The sequence below is a fragment of the Chelmon rostratus genome, chromosome 18 (assembly GCF_017976325.1).
Source record: "Chelmon rostratus isolate fCheRos1 chromosome 18, fCheRos1.pri, whole genome shotgun sequence".
Taxonomy (NCBI): Eukaryota; Metazoa; Chordata; class Actinopteri; order Chaetodontiformes; family Chaetodontidae; genus Chelmon; species Chelmon rostratus.
The window spans coordinates 1,302,578-1,322,997 of NC_055675.1; the positions used below are offsets into that span (position 1 = coordinate 1,302,578).

At 40.6% G+C, this 20,420-nt stretch overlaps 2 protein-coding genes across 2 annotated transcripts in view; one reads left to right on the plus strand and one right to left on the minus strand.

Moving 5' to 3' along the window:
* Positions 1-4,088, minus strand: part of mdn1 (midasin AAA ATPase 1) — a 60,515-nt gene extending 56,427 nt beyond the window's left edge. Inside the window, exons 1-6 of the mRNA XM_041958320.1 lie at positions 3,954-4,088; positions 3,428-3,654; positions 2,024-2,248; positions 1,073-1,180; positions 599-791; positions 310-519 (exon numbers count right to left, since the gene is read on the minus strand). Coding sequence (XP_041814254.1) covers positions 310-519; positions 599-791; positions 1,073-1,180; positions 2,024-2,248; positions 3,428-3,654; positions 3,954-4,049 — 1,059 coding nt within the window. The 5' untranslated portion in view covers positions 4,050-4,088. The remainder of the gene's footprint in view (positions 1-309; positions 520-598; positions 792-1,072; positions 1,181-2,023; positions 2,249-3,427; positions 3,655-3,953) is intronic.
* Positions 4,089-4,365: 277 nt separating this feature from the next.
* On the plus strand, positions 4,366-19,850 carry casp8ap2 (caspase 8 associated protein 2). Its single transcript, XM_041959428.1, has 10 exons — positions 4,366-4,628; positions 6,254-6,328; positions 6,624-6,698; positions 6,879-6,979; positions 8,882-8,956; positions 9,499-9,614; positions 9,827-12,261; positions 14,295-17,088; positions 18,458-18,557; positions 18,660-19,850. The coding sequence occupies exons 2-10, from the start codon at positions 6,295-6,297 to the stop codon at positions 18,720-18,722; spliced, it is 5,793 nt and encodes a 1,930-aa protein (XP_041815362.1). The 5' UTR covers positions 4,366-4,628; positions 6,254-6,294; the 3' UTR covers positions 18,723-19,850.
* Positions 19,851-20,420: the final 570 nt, after the last annotated feature.

Below are 20,420 nucleotides of genomic sequence, written 5' to 3' on the forward strand. Positions count from 1 at the left end.
CATAATGCGACTCCATAGTGTCTTTAATTGCACTCTCTCTACCTCCTAAATGCCCACATCTCCACTTTGTACTGCAGGTTTCTGTTAAAAATGCTAAGCCTACAGCCCAAGCAGACAGACCCCTGATAGCATCACTATCATCAGGGTTATTTTTTCAGACTTCAGAAAGCTCCCTCAGAGCCATTATGTGACGACATTATGTGACTGTGTTCATTGGCTGAGTGACTCCTGTTGAGGAATAAACTGAATTTTATGTGTAAAAGTGGTGGAGTGCCCCTTTAAGTTTACACTGATTCCATTCCCTCTCACCTTGCTGTCAGTTTGATCCCCAAGCTGGACCTTGAGGATCTCTGTAGCTTTTGTATGTCCCGTGACAGCAGCCATAAACTCTACCAGGGCAGTTTTACCACATCCAATAGGACCCTCAAGCAGCACGGGCTTCTGGGAAGCCACAGCCAATGCCAGTCTTCTCAGATTACGGCAGGTTGAGTCCACCAGGACCAGATCTTTTTGGTTCATCTGCAAATAGAGACCAACATTAGGACCAAAAAGATCATCAGCAGAGAGTATTTTATGTGGCAGACCAAAGGGTGCATACCTGCTCAGCCTGTCTTGGGACTATCCTGGGTAGGACAACACCACAGACTGCCACAACATTCTGGGACAGGTCCTCTGATACCACCTGGCCCCTGGTAAACTTATGAGCTTTCTCCTGGCGCCACATCACAGAGCCTTGATTTGTTAAAACCAGGGCTTTTTCTACCTCCAGCTGCTGAGTTTCTTCCAAAGCTCTACACAAAAAATGAAGAAAAAGACCTGGTACTATACCAACTTTAAGGTAACCAAAATGTTGAAATCATATACTAGTTTGAATGTTTCATTAATTCATTCTACAAACAGAAATATTGAACAGAGTATGTGAACAATCATATGTATATTGAAACATACTGAAAATGGGCTGTTTTATCGCCAGTAGAGACAAGTTTCAAGTCCAGCATTGACACTATAAGTTGTCCATAACACTGAGCCCTAGATATGACTGTAGTTAAAAGAAAAAACAGGAGGCACGTACTTGATTTTCATGTGCAGGATCTCATCACTTGTGAGAACCTTTCTCAGGAAGATGGTTTTCTGATTATCAGTCATATGAGACACCAGTGCTAAACACTGGGCAGTGTACCTGTTAGAGACAATGGTAAAATACAGTATGTTTAATCTGGTGGGCAAACAAGCAGAAAGCAAAAGCATGCAAAGAGAGGCACACAACATAGAAATGCTGTTGTTAATTATGTACCCATTTTGACGCAGGTTTCTAAGGGATGTTTTACAATACTAATACTGATTGCTGCTACTGTCATCTTAGTAGTTAAAGGAGACAGAAAATCAGAAAAATATTTTTATGACATTATTAAATTAAATTAGCATGCTACACATTAACTTCGCCTCCCTTCAACCTTAGATATTTGTATTGTCTCACATATATGTAGCTGCTTGTTACACACAGCAGCGTGAGTGAGAAATTTCATTTGTGACCCTTTGACCCTGAACTGACTAAATTAGGGTTTGGATTAGATCATAGCCATCAGAAATTCACGGTATCTCCTGCTTCAAATTACAGCAAGGAGGCTGGTATGAACTGTTTTTCTCTACTCAGCTGCTTGGAATTACAGTCTGGACAATATGACTACAAACTTAAGTGGTTTGAAGAAGGGTGGTGTACTGGAGGAGGAGGAGCTACAGACAGACAATTCTCCTGTTTCAGACCATTTAGTACAAATCACATATGCTGAACACTCTAAGACTGTCACATACCAAAATGTCCTCTGTGAAAAAGGACTATTGTAGAACCTCAATTGGGAATTGCATTGCTTTGCTTTAAACTTTGCTGAACTGACCTACAGCCACAAAATTACCAAGAATACTCGTTTTGGATTTCCACCAATGGAACCAGCTGTGGTTAAGGACTCGTTACCCTGTATGGCTCATTAAACCTCGTTCGTGGTTTCAAGAGGAAGGTACTTACCCGCGAACCATAACATCGCTGGTGAGCAGCTGTGATACGCAGGGACTCCAGTCCCAGAGAATTCGAAACTTGGCACAATCACTGTGGAGGAAACGTAGGGTGGCACCCATGAGGTCACGCAGCTTCATCCTCCTGGGCCCATACTGAACAGCTGATGACTCTTCGCTGCTGAAGAAGAGCCTCTGAAACACTGGGGGGGCATCGCTGAAGTACCTCGCAGCAAACCTTATGGAGAGCCGTAGAAAATAAGTCATCTAGACCATTCTTTTTTATTTTATAACTGTCTCTCGCAGGTCCTTATCTTACTGAAGCTACAGTACCAAATCACTTAAATACCCATTTGAGATGCACTACATAGTCCTGAAAAACATGCTGCTTATGTGATCAAAGTTTTTGTTCTTTATTTATTTATTTTTTTACAGATATTAAACTGAAGCCATTCATACCGTGAGCTCTCTGTTGTAAGGTGCTTGGAAGACTCATAACTCAGACTACTGCAGCTTCATACACATTAGGTGACTACTGATGTCTCCACTGTCAATTTCAAAGCACAAGGGCTGCAACAAGGCTGGATTAGCAACTGCAAACAGACCTCAGACCCACAAGGGTCCCAAGAGCTCCATGTTCTCTATGTTTGTACCACAAAATCATGATATCAACTGAACAAACAAAAGTCCTGTGTTATCAGTTAAATGAGTAGTAGTAAAGAGTAGTTCAGCATTTTTGGAAATACACTTGCATTGATGAGATGGATATCAGTCTGTGTGTGTGTGTGTGTGTGTGTTCAGTACAGAGCGGGAGTCAGGACATGGTTAGCCTAGTTCAACATAAAGACTGGAAGCAGGGGGAAACAGGCTCTGTCCAAAGTTCAAGCTTTTAAGTATCAACCAACAACTCCAAAACTCATGTTGTATCTCACTTAGTTAATGTCTACACAAAGAAAAAGGTAAAAACAACAAACAACTTCAATTTCAATTTAAACAATGAACTTGATGAAGTAGACATAGTTCCAACAAACAACTCCCTTAAAACATCAAATTGTTATTTTTACATTTCTATGCTAAGATAGTCCAACCATGTCCTGACTCCATCTCTGTACTTAGCACACAACAATAGAAATTATATGCAATCTACTCATTCCACTCTAAGAAATACATTTAATAACTTTATTTTGGAAATGTTGAACTCTACTTTCAATCTTGATGCTCTGTGCAAACTGTAATACCTTCATTATTTAAAATCATATTGCCTAACACCTGATTTTTGCTCAAGTGCCCCCAATAAGGCTAATCCAGACATCTGTCCTGATGCAGTACCTAAGGTCCGCACCAGCATCTTTACAGACTAGGATGAAGAGGTGGGACATTTCCCTTGCTGTCTGTGAAAAGAATAGAATACACTTACGCCTGTGCATCAGGACTGACGCCGAGGACTTTGCTGAGGGCCACACACAGCCGCTCGTGGAGGTCATGGTTGATCCTGCCACCAGCTTTGACCCTCTCTGCATTCCGCTCCAAAAGGTCCAAAACCAGTGGTCGTAGGTGTCGAGCAATCAGCAAAGTGTAGTCCTTCTCCAACAGCAGCTGGGTCAAACACTCCAGAATACACTGCCTGTCCTGCTGGCTCCATATCTGAGGAGAGATAATATGGCAGACAGGTCCCAATTGAAATATTGATTGGTTGACATAAAAGCCACAAATAAATCAATATTTCTGCAAAATATTTACATTCTAGGAATTAAAAGGGCAGCAGAATAGTTTTAGAGACCCACTACACACTAAAATGATGTCATTTATACAGTGACTCCTGCCATGTGAAGGGGATGTTGCTGCATGCTGCACATAGTGCACGTTTTGAGTCATAATATGACAATAAAACACACCAAACACATTATTTCATTTCATACAAGCCAGGAATTAACAGATCTTACCTGTTTTGACAGATACTGGTTTAGTTCGTTGTGACTTTTGTCAACATGTCTGGATATGGTGCCCAGTGATGACAGGCTCAGTTCTAAATTTTCCATCGTATCATTTGTCGCCTGTGGAGGAGCGATCTACAACGAAAACAAACTCGCGTGGCGTATGAAGTCTCCTGATTTACTCTTATTAAACCAAACTGTGAGGTTCATCACGCTCTTGCCTGTCTGAGGTTGTATCACAACACACAAGCACGTTCCCGTCACTGGTGTTAAGATCCTGTCCACATGTGAGTGAAGCAGAAATCCTTCCGGGTCGGAGCTGGATTCCGTCGCGGTGAGATGACGCGACCGGACGGTGACGCCGGTCCAGTGGAGCTCTCCCCGCGACTGGCAACAACTTTCGCTCGAGCGAACTGCCATATCTGCCGCTGTTTTAATGCTTTCATTTATGTCAGTTAGCTGTGGTAGACTATGAACCACCGGAGAAGACCATACGTCGCGGAACCATTGCTACCCTGCAGGGTTTGGCTTCTGTTTTAAGAATATTTCTGAAGCGGAGGAGCTACAAGAAGACATCCACAGCCTTGACAGACCGCGGGAAAATGTCGTTACTTCCTGTGTACTGAAGTCTTGGCGCGACATTACAGTTGTAAATAACAGGAGGACACAACAATACGCAAACTAGTAAGTTAACTAATTCTTAGTTCATAACTTACTGTAACAGGATTTTTATGTATGGCTGGTCGGTGCCTAGCGCTCCCATTAGCTTCCCTAATTTACAGCCTGAGCACTTTTCCCCTTTTGGTTTACCGTTACCTTTTGTCATAGATAATACATTTGTACCAACTCACGTTCATTTGAATGTGGAGCCAACGATGGTTTAGCTGACCAAAACTTGTTTATTTACAGCTATAAAATATCTATTTAAGAAGAAATACGACTTTCACCAATAAAAAATACCGATGAATACCTTGGTGAACGGTTGTACATTTGTGTTAGCGAGAAAGGGTATCGTGGGTAAAACGTCCATCAAATAATGTTGATAAACGGCCAAGTTGGGTTTGCCCCTCATTCTTTTCTTCATTCTGTCTTTTGATTCAAGTATAAATTCAGGACAAGGTCGTGCGGGGTCGAATAGTTTAGGGCAGGACTCTAGTAGCTATAGTAATGATAATGTTAGCTTGAGACTGAGCTCAGATTGTCAATTATCAGATGTAGGCCAGGGCAGAAAGTTGAAGCGATATTTAGCCACAACGGTTGATATTAAGATGAAACTCAACAGTAAACTACTTATATTTTAAGATGTCTTCGTTTCTGTCTGCCTAGCTGTGTTGGTGGCTTTGTTCCTTGCTTTCTTCTTTGTTTGGACAGTAGTGAACAAAAGAGGTCCAACTTGTCCAGCTAGACCACGGTATTACCCCGATTCTAAAAAAGACACTGGAAAATCATTCCACAATTTTCCCCAACTTGTTTGAAACGTGTTGCTGGCATCAGATTCAGAATAAGAAGATATTTTCAACAAACAATTAGGCTGATTAAGTTAAACATTAAATACAGTATATTGTCTTTGCAGGGTTTTCTATTGAGTCACAAAAGGATTAGCCAATTATCATATTCTGTTTTATGCATGTTTTACAGGGCTTCCCAACTTTTTTTGAGGTTGGGGTTGTATTTATCATGCAAACAACACAGGGATTAGCCATAATTTGTCCACCAAAAACACAGACAGTATGTTCATTTTAGTACTTCTGTATTGTACATAACCTGTAGGACAGAACATTATGGATCTATTACACTGTATGGTATTTTTCTTTGATATATCAATACTAATTGTGACATAGTAATTTATTTTAAAATTATCAGAGAAATTGTTTAGTTAGTTATTCCGTCTTTCAAAACTATGAAAGATGGTCTTAACCCCTACTAAGGACTAAGTATAAGAGCCTTCTTTGGAACTATTTCAGCTGGTGCAACCTTTAAATTGTTAAGTAACATGTGAAGTCCATCCTAAGTTAGAAATTACGTTCAAACTAGGATACATTTTAAGTTGCGCATAGCTGTTGCAACCCAGTGCTGACCTTTATGTGTAAGATTGGCAGAGTGTCCCTTTAAGATTGGTATATCAACTCTAGAATTAATTGTTTATTAATTATGTATGTTCCTGATTCATTTTGGTCTTGCCCGTGTTTTCAATGTATCCATCAGCCAGGTGTTAAAGGTTAATCTTCATCCTATATAAAGTGTGTTATGGCTGTTTGTTTGTGGGCTGTTAATAACTATGTAATATAATAATTTATTTTCCTCTGCAGTTATCAGAAACTCCCTAAGAGTCCTAGAAATACTTGGAATTATGGAGAACATTGACACGAATGATGCTTCTTGTCGTAAGTATAAGGCTATCATATTTACATACACTGTTACATTTAGATTCTTTTCTGGTATTTGTGTACCCTGTGGAATTGTCCTTTGCAATTAGGCTATTTTAGCATATCATATTTGCTGTCAATGTCTTAATGCACTGTATAGTACCTTAAAGCATTCCTCATTCCAATGAGAATGATTGTGGGAGTGATTTCAGACACAGCCATAATTTTGAGTGAAGACATGTGGAAAATATTGTAGATTATAACTGTACATGACTCCTCACATAAATTTTTAATACATTTATAATATCCACAGTCTTTGTACCTAATCTCAATGAGGATTCTGTGGATATCTACGATGGCCTGGATATCAGTTCTAGCAGCAATGCAGGTAAAAGTCCTTTTTGCAGTAGTTTTACTTTGGTCTTCTACAGTACATTATTATTACTAATAATAGTAACATTTTTATATTTGAGTGCGTGAAAAATAGTTGAGCACAGACTCTTTTCCGACATTGAGACTTCATAACCACAATTTAACATATTTCTTGTCTTGTTTCGGTTTATTACAGAGAAGTCATATCCAAGTGCTTCTCAGCTGAAAGAGTCGATGGATCTTTATGAAGAAATTGTCACTGAGGAACAGCAGAGCAGAGAGTCAGTGTACTCTGAGGTAAGTTTCCATGTCCTCAATGCTTCTCTTTTCTCTCTTGGCCTTTTATAATGGACCTCTCATACTGAAGGTGAGCCTTGGGATAAACCTGAGTTTACGGTTTGTATGTAGAGATTCTTGCTTGGCTCTGCAGCGTTGTTCCCAACTTAGATTTTTTGCAGGTTGGATGATGCAGAGTTGTTGTATAAATAGGCGAACATGTTTTTGTAGAATTAGTATAGGGTTGCTACAGGATTATGTCAGTGACATGTTTTAGATGTTCAGGGTTTGCCTCTAGTTTAGCAGATCAAGAAATGTCACGTCATTAATCAGTGAGTAGATGATGGTCTGAACCAGAGGTTGCGTTAGACTTTGTCTGTCCTTTATTTTGATGGTCAGCGTCATAAAAAATCAATCATAATCTATTATTACTCATCAATTGATTATTTGTTATAACGATAATGATGCATAGCCTATTTGATAGTTTGTTTGTTTTATCAAAAACATCTTGATCTTAATAATATTTAATATACAGAACAAATTTACAGATTATACATTTTATATGGGCATGGAAGGAAAAGATGAACAGAAATGTCAACTGTACGGCTGCTTTTCATGTCAACACCACACAAAGCAGCAGCAATTAAAGAGTCAGAGGGATGTCATTAGGTTTTGCATCTTTTTTTTTACGGACAGATGACTTTTCATGGCCATTTTAATTTTGTTCTGAAGACTGAACCTGCACTCTGCTGCACACTGGAGACTGAATCAGCACCACACCAGAGTTTTGAAGTTGGGTAGCATTTCTGCCAGGCAAGTGTCAGGAGTCGCAAGACTCACTGAACTTGGCATTTTCTGTTCATATGAGCACTTGCATTCCCAGGAGGAAATCCCATAGCATGTGTTCCATCTCTACCAGGGTTGGCACTGCACCCCTCTGTGACCCATAGTGGTCACTGACGTGCTCCAAGCTTTCTAAAGAAACGTTGGATGCTCAGTTTTGCAATAGCTATGCTACATTTCGATATAGCCTACCAGTGCAATGGCTAAAGCCAGTTAGACAACACGTTCATACACATTATATCAAAGACAAGACTGTAGCTAAGTAATATACATACTCACCACGAACTGGACGAAGGGGTCTGCTACTGTGGTTTACATGTGGTCATTTACATTGTTGCATGTGAATTGCTTAATTCTATGGGAGATTCAGTTCAAAATGACAGATGACCTTCAGATTTTTCTGTCATTGTTGGAAAATTTCAGTCAATGATGGAAAATATTTGGTTAATGCGACCCTTGGGCTGAATAATAGAAATACTCAATAGTACCTTTGTTCTTTGCAATGAAGGCTAATGTTTCATTTACAAAATTGTCTCTATTTTGTAACCTTGTCTGAGCTCTCCACTACATCTCACAGCCTTCATCAGTAAATGAGGATTGTGAGATGAAAAGCTTCAGGGTCCTGAAATGACAGAAATTTCACACTTAGGTCACAAATAGTGATAATAGGGATTGTAACACCTGTCTTAGTTGGTGTTCAGGGTTAAAACAGCCGTACATTCACAAATTCAAGAGTGCACATGGGGTTTTTGTCCGTTTGTTTGACTCCTGCTGAGTGAACGCATTAGGAACTGCATGTTGAAAATTCAAAACTTGTGTTTAAACTTCTTACATAATTGTCTGATTTAGTAGTAATGTAGAGGTGACTTGCAGACCCAGGACCCCGGGGTGAAAAGCAGCTACAGTAGAATTCCTTCAGACCAAAAGTCTTGTGTGAATTGTCAAGTATGGGGTGAACCTTTGAATATTTTCTGCTCAGACGCAACATTTGCGTGTAAAGGGATAATCTGATTAAAATGAAGAAGGCTGCTGCCAGCTGGCCAACTATCTCACAATGCTTTTCTTTTTCTTTGTTTACAGTTGAAATCCAGATTCCAAGCAGCTCAAAACCAAATTAAAGAGTTGCGCAGGAGACTGGAGCAGATGGAGATACAGGTTTGTTTTATATCCTTATCCTATGGAGTGATTTTTGCTTGGTTGGCAAATGATTACCAGCCACAAGATGCCAAAGCACTTTTTTCAGATCAAAAGATGTCCAATGCTGTGATTCATTAAGAAATTTCTTGAGCTTCACTGCTTTTATCTTATATATCCACTATCATCTCCTCCTAAACAGCACACTGCACCTGTTCATACAGGCTTGTTTTTACAACAATATAGATATGTTTGAATATGTTGTTTTTGCCTAAAAATGTGTTATCAAATGTATCCAGTCAGGCTGGTGTGTTTTTCCAAAAACTGTACTTTCTGGGAGGTTGAAAGCATTGGCTTTGTGTACATGGAAGGCAAAAACTGAAACAAAGTGTTGTTGTGAAATTTATTTGAAATAATGGTATCAGACACTCTCTTGTACTGATCATGGAATAACTTGATGAGGAAACCTGAGTAAAATGGTTATCAAAACTCACCTCCATAAAACACTAACACTAAGCACTAACATGGTGTGCTGTCTCTGTCCTTCTCACTATTTAAAACAGAATACAGGGCTGAACACTGAGAACTGCCGTCTCAAAAAGAACATCTCTGCACTCTTAAGAACAGCTCGACAAGAGGTGACACGAAAAGATGCTGAGATTCAGAGACTGAATCAATGGTAAGTGATTTAAAATGAACTTTTGGCTCATTATAACTGTACTGTATGTTTCACAATAATCTTTAGGGCTATAGCTTAATGTAATGTATAAAAAGCTCAATGATCCATTAATCTAACAACTCCAAGTAGGTATTCTAAAAATCATTTTGGCAGGTGAATTAATACATTTTGATTCATCTGTTCATCAATTGTTAAATCATTACATTCTCCAGGTCAGAAAAAGGTCGCCATCATCAGCAATCTCACATTAATAATCTGCGGGATCAAAAGTCATCCAATCGGGCCTCCACAGACAGCTCCGAGAGTAGGCCACCTCCTCCACCACCCTCCAGTCCTCCCCCTCTTCCACCTCTACCAGCGTCACCTCCCAGGGAGGATCGTCCTCCACGGGAACCTCCTCAACCTTCCAGAAAGGAAAGCGGTAGTTCCACCTATCAGCCCAGCGGTTCTTGTATTGAGACAAGGGCTTCAAAAACTTCTTCTCATAGTTATTCAAAAAGTTCCTCAAGAGGAGATTGTGATGTATCTGACAAACAGACTGAGCACTCCTTCAGCAAATCCAGCAGCTGTTCATCAACACGACATAGTGAGTTAGACAAACACAAGTCCAAGCGGAGAGAGGAAAAATGTCAAAATCAAAAATCTGAATCAACAGATAGGAGACATAGAACTGGTTCAGATCCCAACAAGGACTGTTACAGGTCTCACAAAGCAGACAGGGACACAGGAAGAAGATACGACTCCAGGTCATGTAAAAGCAGTAACTACCTAAATGTTGAGGGGCACCACAGAGAGAGGACCAAAAGTCCTCCACCAGAAATGTTACATACTGCAGCTTCTTCTGAAGATAAGAAAGGGAGAAGTCAAGAACGGAGACCAGATAAAGCCAAGATGTCCACACCAGACTCTGAGCATAGTGCAGGCCACAGGTCTAAAGAGGGTTACAGCCGAGATCATAGAAAATTCAAGACTAGTGATGGACATACCAGAAGTTCAAACTCAAAAGACCGGAAAAAGTCCTCTTCAAGCCAACGTGATTCCTCTAAAGAAAGGGAGGGGGATAGACTGTCAAAGGATTTTCAAAGGAAGGAGGATAGACTGCGTGAAGATAAAATCAGCAGAGAGCATAAGAGGAGCACACCGTCTGAGACCAACAGAGAACGTGAGAAACAGAGATCAAAAGAATCAGACCACGGTAAAGTGGCTGCCTGTAGTAAGGAAAGGAAAGAAAAGACACAAGAGGCCATAAAAAGATCATCTAAAGAACCAAATATCACAGAGAAAAACTCTGTGGAGGACAATAGCCCAAACAGGAAGCTGTGTTTCATGGAAACATTGAATCTAACCCTTTCACCAATCAAGAAGTCAGTGTTGCCCATCGATGCCAGCCAGGATGATTTCACATCAGTGGATAAGGTTGTTGAAAATGGAGCAGATGATGACAGTTCACAACCTAATGTTGAAGACATGTGTATCATTGATGAAGTAAACAGCAGTGAATTAGAAGCAAGGTTAGAAGATGTTGCCGAACAATCTCAAGATAGCCCCAAAACTCCAGGGTCTGAAAAGACACATAAGAAGTGTGATGATGTGAAAGATGTTCAGAAAAAGAACAAGAAGCGCAGTGAAACTGCTGCAGCTGACAAGCAACTAGAAGACCATTCAGTCCAAACTACCTCAGCTCAAAGCCAGCCCCCAGCTACTGCCGAGAATCAGATGTATCTCGCACAAAAGTCATCAGAGAGTAGTTCTGTAAAAGCAGAAACAGTATTTTTAAAAAGTTATGATGACAAAAAAACCAAGCTGGCCTCAGACAGCCAGAAAGATGAATGTGGACCTCTGGAGGCTACAGATGGTGGCAAGGACACATCTGGAAGAATTTATGATCAACACACAAGCAATTCTTTGCAAAAAGTGAACCCTGGAAATGATACTGATCAGTCTGTTGCTGGGACCTCACCCTTGCTTGATTCAAGGGTAAAGCCAAAGTGTGAAACTCCTAAAGCTGCAGTACAGAAAAGCCTCCCTGTGGATTCAGTCAAAGAAGGTGCAGCTGATTCACCTTCAAGGGAAAAACCTGTAGCTGAGGATGTTCCTCACAAGGCCAATCCCCAAAGTCAGCAAATTTCACCCAAATGTCTTCCAGCTTCCAGTTCCATTCATGAGAAAGATGCTTGTCGAATCCAAGATGGTCCAAAAGATGCAGATGCTGTATCAAGTACAATAAGCCTGGAATCACTTCCGCAAGAAGGCCTGAGTCTTCCTGAGGCTATTTACGTTTTAACAAAGACAAGTGAAGACGCCAGTGACAGCAGTACCATCACAACTGAGGCAAGTTCTTCCACTGGCTGTATCGCAGTGTCCAAAGTCAGCAGCACGACGGAGGAGTCGGCACTGCCGGAGAAGTACAGTGGCCTCACTTTCACACCAAAGAAGAGCTTCAGTCCCGGAAAGAGTCATGAGAATACCTTTGAGCCTTCCAGTTCTATGCCATTGCTCCATGATGAGGACTCCATGATGCGCACACTGAGCAATCTGAAGAGGATCCCTGATGCCATAAGCCCTCTGAGGAGCCCAGTGCGGATAACCAAGAGAAGTCATCTCCATGTTCATGGCAAGCCAGGTCATGTCAAAAGCCTTCAAAAAGGTAAAGTCATGTCCCATTAAACATTTCATATGTATATATCCAGAGGATTAGTGTGGCTGCAGTTGCTGGTAATGTGTTTGGCCTGTTTTCTTGTGATCACAACTTAAGTGTCTAGTTATTTCTTAGCAGACAGATCTTGTCGTGCTCATACTTATTTTTAAGATGGCTATGCCTTGATGATGGTTGAATTCAGTCATAATCTTGTTAGATACATTTAGCATAGCTCTGAAAATATATCTTCTTTACTCAGGATGGCAAATTGAGGCCATAATTTCATTGATTGTACACATCAAAGTGTGTTTCCAGGTATTGGGGAGTACGACTGATGACATCTCATAAATGTCCTCAAATGATGTCAGTTGGGTCGGAAAAAAATCTGAGATGATGAGTTAGAAAGAACTGGGCTCACCAGACTCCGCAGCCCGCTAACACACCTGAATCCCCAAATGAGTGACCAATTTTCATTGTGGGTAATATAGGTCCCAGGTTTTTAGAGGGGAAAAAGAATGTAGAGAACTCTCTGGTTCTGCTGCTTTGACTTTGATTTCAACAAGGTTGGAACACTGTGTAGAATGTAAACAAAAACAAAATGCTTTTGCAAATGTGCTGTTTACAACTGTTTTAAAATGCGTTCCCGAGCCCATGTAGTCCTTTACGCTGTCACGTGTTGAACGTGGTGAACCTCGCTCCATCCTTGTTTGTGAATGACTGAGCATTTCCAGGATGCTCCTTTTTATACCCAATCACGATACTCACCTGTGGAATGATCCAAACAGGTGTTTTTGGAGCATTCCACAACTTCCCAGTCTGTTGTTGCCCCTGTTCCAACTTGTTTGAAATGTGTTGCTGGCATCAAATTCACAATAAGCAGATATTTACAAAAATCAATGAAGATGATGAGGTAAAACATAAAATATTTTGTCTTTGTACTGTTAAGCACGCTTAGTACGGTCACTTTTTCAAAAATACTCTTTTGTTGTTTTTTTTTTGGAATTTGTTTGAATTAATTTGAACACAACCCACATAGCCGATTCTAACTCCAACAAGAGAAATTGTTTACATGGACTAAAAACTTGAAAAATCTCACCAATTTGAGATTTTCATGTCATTTTAACATTTCCTTAAGGTGTTTTTAACAGGCAGCAAACAGTCATACCTGCCCTTACTGAGGGCCCTATGAAATCCATTAAATTTTTTCCAGATGCATTTTCTTTTAAATTTGTATCAATTCTGCATTTTGTAATTTAAGCACATTTTGTCAATGCTCTCTCTCTGTCTCTCTCTCTCCCTCTCTCTCTGTCTCTCTCTCTCTCTCTCTGTCTCTCTCTGTCTCTCTCTCTCACTTACTCTCTGCACATACACACAGTGACTTTTGAATTGAGACAGATAATCACAGATCAAATATTAAATGTTGGAATTTTTAATGTAAAGTAACATACCAAGTCTGGATTATCAACGTAGCAGCAGGGAGTAATATTAGCTATGGGATGCTGTGGCTTAGCTAAAAAAGGGAATCTTAAATGTTACTGCAGGACTGGGGATATGGTTCATTGTTAAATATAAGGCAGTGAGCCGTTCTAAACACAAATATCTCTCCTGATCTGACCGTGCACACAGCAGCACAGCAGCATCTCAGATTCAGATGCTACATCAACTGTGGTGGTGACTCAGCAGCACCATAGACTGCTAGAGCAGGCCTAAGTAGATTAGAGTGTGTTGTATGTATGTGGCAACAGCTACAGATGCCTTAACAATGTTGCCATACTACTAATAATGCTGTTGATGCTATGTAACTGACATGAAGCCAAGGAGTTAATAAATGCAAATAACATCAGGTATCATAGCTTCGACTTCTCAAAGGGCAGTGACTCTTAATCATGTTAAGAGTATTGCGTCTTATAAATACAAGATCTAGATCTTTTACATTATAGGGGCCTCATAATGATGAGGCATTTTAACCAGAATTATGAGATGTTGTTAGAACTCCTAGAAAGTGTCTATATAAACTTCTTTTCTTTCTCTCTACTGTCCAGATTTCTCCAGCACAGCTGTTGATGCCAGCTCAAAGAAGTTGGATGTAAACAAAGAAAACAAATATCCAGGTTCTCCGGCAAACAATGACACGCAAAACGTGGTGGACAAGATATCCGACCTGCCTTCAAGTCTCTCTGACACTGAACTTGAGGAGGGGGAAATTTTAAGCGAAAGTGATGAGGGAGCTGCAGATTCTCCTGGTCCTGCAACAAAGAGGGCGAAGTTGGCACGACCAGTCAGAAATAAAGCAAGTCCTAAGACTGTGCTAAAGAGCACATCTGAAGAAAGGTGTGTTGCATCAAAAGAAACCAATGAAATGGCTGGTGTATCAACACGAAGTCCAAAGAGTCGTTTTAAAACTGTTTGTCCTGCAGCAACCAAAGCTCCTTTTTCCACCATAGAGGAAGTCATGGAGACATTCAAGTTGGTTCGTGCTGAAATCCGAAAAAAGTACATGAAGCTTCATAAAACGTTTCCCAAGAAGAGCTTCTTTGGTGTGATGGACAATTTCCAGGAGTCTTTTTTGGGATTTGTTGATGGTGCTCATTTTGGCCAAATATGCAGCCAGGAAGGAGAACTGAAGTCCAAGCTGAAGAAATTGATCACATTTGTGTTTAGTAAAGTATCTAATAATGGTATTGTGAAACGCATTTTTGAGCAGCAAGCAGTCAATCTGAAGCAAAAGTTGTGGGACTTTGTAGATGTCCAAGTTGACTATTTGTTCAGGGATGTATACACAATGCTGAAGAGCCTTTGCAAACCAACAAGAGCTCAGGCTGAGGACAATAGGCACAGTGGAAATGAGAAAGTATCTAGACAGCCACAAGAACAACAAATAGAAGCACAGTCGGGTTTGACCAACCTTAATCGAGTCAAGCCTTGTGCTGTGGCACCTTATAAAACAGGCCTTGGAAGCAGAGGCAAAGATATAAGAATCACGCATGAGGAAAAAGACAACAATGCTGACCCGCATCCAACTAATTGTCCAAATACACAAACTATGGCCAACTTCCTTCATCCTTTAACTCCAGAGAAAAATAGCTTGTCTTCTTTGGTTGTCTCTCAAAATGGCTCATTGCTTGACAAAACTGACTTTGAGCTGCTGACAGAACAGCAAGCCTCCAGTTTAACATTCAACCTAGTGAGAGACTCTCAAATGGGAGAAATCTTCAAGTGCCTCCTGCAAGGATCTGACTTACTAGAAACCAGTGGCATCACTGGAGACAACACCACCTGGTCTCTTGGTACACCAAGGAAGGATGGAGAGAGGTTCATCAGCATCACCACTCCAACAAAGTTTGATTCTCCATCAAAACTGCTTTCACCGACAAAGTTCGATACCCCCTCCAAACTTATTGCGACATGGTCTAGCATTTCACCTCGCAAGATGTCATCTCCAAGGTCCAAAGATCAGATCCCACTGAATCCAGCTTTATTCGATGAAAGTTGCCTGTTAGAAGTGCCATCAGAGAATAGAGCAATGCTGCAGTCAAACATGGCTTCACAGAGGTCGTATTCCATTCTAGCTGAAGATCTGGCCGTCTCCCTCACCATTCCATCACCTCTCAAGTCAGACAGCCATCTCAGTTTCCTACAGCCGTCAAACATGCACATCATGTCCACTCCTGACAGCGTCATCAGTGCTCACATAAGTGAGGACGCTCTGCTCGATGGGGAAGACGCTACAGAACAGGACATTCACCTGGCCCTTGACACCGACAACTCCAGCTGTGGCTCCAGCAGCAGCATGGCCTCGGAGGCTCTTGCCACACCTTTTGTGTTCAAGCCTGACCTGCCAATGCAGGCACTAGTGATGGAGAAGTCCAATGATCATTTCATCGTGAAGATTCGTCAGGCCACCGCAGGTGCAGATACCACGCTCACTGCTGATGACAGCTCAAGTCGAACACTAACAGAAGATGATCAGCAGCTTAGAGAAGACCGCTTGGCAACTCCAGAAAGTCAAGCAAAAGCCAATTTGTCCACCAAATTACATAACGATACTCCTTCAAATGCATCAGCATCAGAGAACAACCTGTCTAAACTTGCTGAAAATTCTGGGACTTGCCAGGCTGCCACCAGTGCAGGTATCCATCTCTCAAAAAATGAGAGCTTAACATTAACAAAAGAAGCCAAGTCAAGTCAACTACATACCTCAAAAGTTTGTTTCTCTGACAATTCAAAGAATCCATCAGCGTTTCTGAGAAATGTGCCTAAAACTCCTCCTTCAGATACCAGTTTGCACAGTGGTCTTCAAAGCTCTGATGAGCTCTCTGGGCAGATCAGCCAGGCACCCAGCAGGGAAGGTATCACAGTCACCGGTGATGAGACTGCAGGTCAAACAGAGCACAGAGAAAAAGACAAGAGGACACAACAAAGTCCCTCCAGAGCTCTTTTGTCTGAGTCAGATAAGAGTCCACATCACATTGCTGAAAGCTCGGGAAGAAATCACAGAGGCCAAGTGTTGGCATCACATGTTTCAGACTCAGAGAGTGGTGAAATGGAAGTGTCAGACACGGAGAGAAGTTTTGCCTTTACGCAGGTGAATGCAAGCAGCACACCAGAGAGAGACCAGAGGGACTGTGGCAAAGGTAGTAAACGGAAAAAGCACAGAGAGGAATCAAAAGCCAAGCGGTCCAGAAGGGAGGAAGAGGGCAGTACAGAAGAAATGGTGCCTAACTGTGAGAAAGATGATGGTGAATCCAGATCCTCCCCAGCATCTCTGTCCCCCAACAGTCTCTATGCCAAGAATGTCATCAGGAAGAAGGGCGAGGTGGTGATGTCATGGACCAGGTCAGTAGTTGGTTCAAACCTGTATCACTCCCCCTCCCCCAGGAATTTGTGAACAAGAGATTTAAGACATGTACAACCATTTCATACAGAATCACTGATACATTGTGATGCAAATCTACTAAGAACTAAGTACATTTATTGAACTGTAGTATTTCTGTTTGACTTTAATATTTACATTCAGATGAAAATATTGTCTTTGTTACCCCATTACCTATATTTGAGTGCTGCAGTCTCAATACAAAGACAGGAACTCTGAAAGGGGGCATTCTCCATCTTCTATGCCATATATGTACATTTATTATTGCTCCTTTTAAGTGCATTTTGCTGGTTATACTTATGTACTGAAATAAGATTTTACTTGTAGATGAATATTTTAACTTCTGGGTATTGCTTCTTTTACTCAAGTGACAAATCTGAATACCTTTTCCACTACTGTCATTACTAGATTAAATCCTTTTTGCAAGTACTGTATGTTGATGCCTGAGGGACTTTATTTTCCCTCAAATGTCTCCACTGATTCAGGTCTCAAAACATCATTTGCCCTACACCTAACCCATAACCATCACTGACCTAAAGTCTGAATGAGCCAGAGGTGGGAAAGAGTTACTGTTTAGTAACTCACATGAATTGGCATAAATGTCTAAAGCCAAGACCTGAAGGTCCCAAATCAAGTCCAAGTGCTTCACTTTGATTTCAAAGTCATGAACAAGTTATTATACATGTTTGACCAAACTAAATCACATTTCAATTTTTAAAAGAAGTACAACAACTTTTTGGACTGTTTAAATATTAGATCTCATGTTAGTGTGTTAAATACAGAGCTGGAGTCAGGACGTGGTTAGCCTTACTTAGCATAAAGACTGAAAGCAGGGGGAAACCACTAGCCTGGCTCTTCAAAGTGTAAAATACAGCTATCGACACCTCTTAAACTCACTGAATAACAAATTGTACCCAGTTTGTCAAACCTGTACACAAACAGGAATGTGAAACACAGCAATTTGTGGCACGGACAAGAAGGTGCCACACCTGGCAGACTAGCTGTTGTTTGCTGGATGTTCCAGCATGTAATTCTCAATAAAACTACATATGGTAATTCTTAAGTTTCTATTTGGGTTTGTATCAAACAGATGAGATTCAAAATGTTAATTAGTGAGCTTCAGAGGTGGTAGTATGTACATTTGAACTTTGGAGATAACCTAGCCACCTGTTTCAACCTGTCTTAATGCATAATTAAGCAAATGAAGAAAGTTCTATCCCACATTTGTGTAGGAGGCACTGTAAGAAGTGTATGTGGCTATATGTAAAGATGTGATGAGGGATTATCATGTGATTACTGCTCTTGACCTTGCTTGTGTTCTGCCTCTTCCAGAGATGAAGATCGAGCTATCCTGATCGACCTGAAGACAAACGGTGCTTCACGTGAGACTTTCTCAGCCTTGTCTGAGAAACTTGATAAGCCGTCATGGCAGGTAAGATCACGTCTTGTCTTCGTTGTTGTAGTCATGTGATGTGACTGTATGGGCTGTAATGAAGGAGTTCACAGTAACTGTTGACTGTTCTTCTGTTCTCAGATTGCTCACAGATTTTACCAGCTCATGAAGCTTTTTAAGAAGCAGGAGAAAATGGATACTTGATGGCTCTGAATGTGTGTGCTCTGTTTTATGCAAATAGTTCTTGTATTAGAACATTTCTACACGCATACAACAGCACCAACACAGGTATGTAGGCTGCTGTACACGTGACACGGTGCACGAGGCCGTGACTGCAAGGTGGCTCAGTCATTACGAGTCCCCGTGGGTCACAGGATCGACCCCCACGTCGACTGCTCTCTTCTGTAAGACCTGCAGCAGTTTTAGCCCAACCTTGTTTTTCAAACGAGGGTCGGAAACCCAGTCACTATCCATGAATGTATGTTGTTTCTTGATATTCAACTGTATCTGTTCATACTGTTGAACAGAATTCAAAATGTGAAAAATAAGAATTAAAAAATGACAACTCTTCCTCAGCACAACTGACAGCATAGATTGACGTGAACTGTGAAACAGCCGCTCAGTAAATCCAGTTAATCAGTGTTATTGTTTTGATGCACTTTTTGCTTTTTAAGAATCCACACTGTAGTTACTACCTGGTGCACCATATTTTGCAGGATGTGTCATCCTCACAGAAGCATATGACCCTGTCCTCAGTGCAGCACCCAAACATGACTTCTGTTCTTTGCCTTTGCATATAATGATATCTTGAAAAATGTATGTCTCAACAACTCCTTAAGTTAATTTTACATCTAGTCCTAAACTTGTGTTTTTCTTAGACAGTGGGGAAAAAACTGCCTTCAGATTTGGATTATTCCAGGTTTCAGTGCAAGTATGCTCACATTCTTCTGAATGAAGTGACATTTTAGTTCCTGAAATGAGTGGCTGTTCACTGGAAACAACTTGAAGCATCACCCATTGGTACACCTTGAGCTATGGGTCTGATAGGTTAGGCCATTTTATTCTGATTTTGTTTGTGATATTTTGGATCTGTTTTAATGGATGTATTTGTGTAGTGGGGGGTATGTTTGATGTAACTGAAGGGTGTTTAAATGTTTACATGTCCAATTCATGTACAGGACTGTACATTTATCTCTGTTAATACAAATGAAACATTTTATCTATGGGCCTAAATAGACTTTTGTTTGACTCATCCTATTGCTTATAAACAGCATGGAATATGCAATATTGTGAATATTGTGCGGAATCCTTTATTGGAAATAAAGTTTTATTTATTTATGCTGGTGTCTGTTTGTACTCATTGTTTATTGACAGAATTATGGAAGAATTATAATTGTGGCAAATGAAGGGGTTAAAATAACATTATCTGCCAGTTGGTACTATTGAAAGATAATGTGTGAGGTAGTGTCATATACTGTGTCACCATGACACAAATATTCATAAAGTGGGCCACAAAGTATGGAAATGGAGGCCAGTGCCTAGGGGCACCATTTGTCTCTCAGTAGCAGGCCAGCCAGTGATATGAAGCACAGAAGCAAAAGATGCTAAAGTTTTATGCCACATTTTGGACGGATGTCTCATATTTCACTGTCATAGTTCATAAACTGTATAATACTAAATCATGCAAGATAATTGTTTTGACTAGAAATATATGGACAATTTGCCAGAGGTGAAAGACCATATCCCTTTAGTAAGATTCTGAGTGCACGATCAAGTATTTTTATATTTTGGTACAGAAGTATATAACCAGAATGTACTGTATGTAAGTATCAAAAGTAAAGTGTGCTGCAGTTTTTGTGAAATACTGCATTATTTTACCTCTTTAAGCAGGAAACAGTTAAT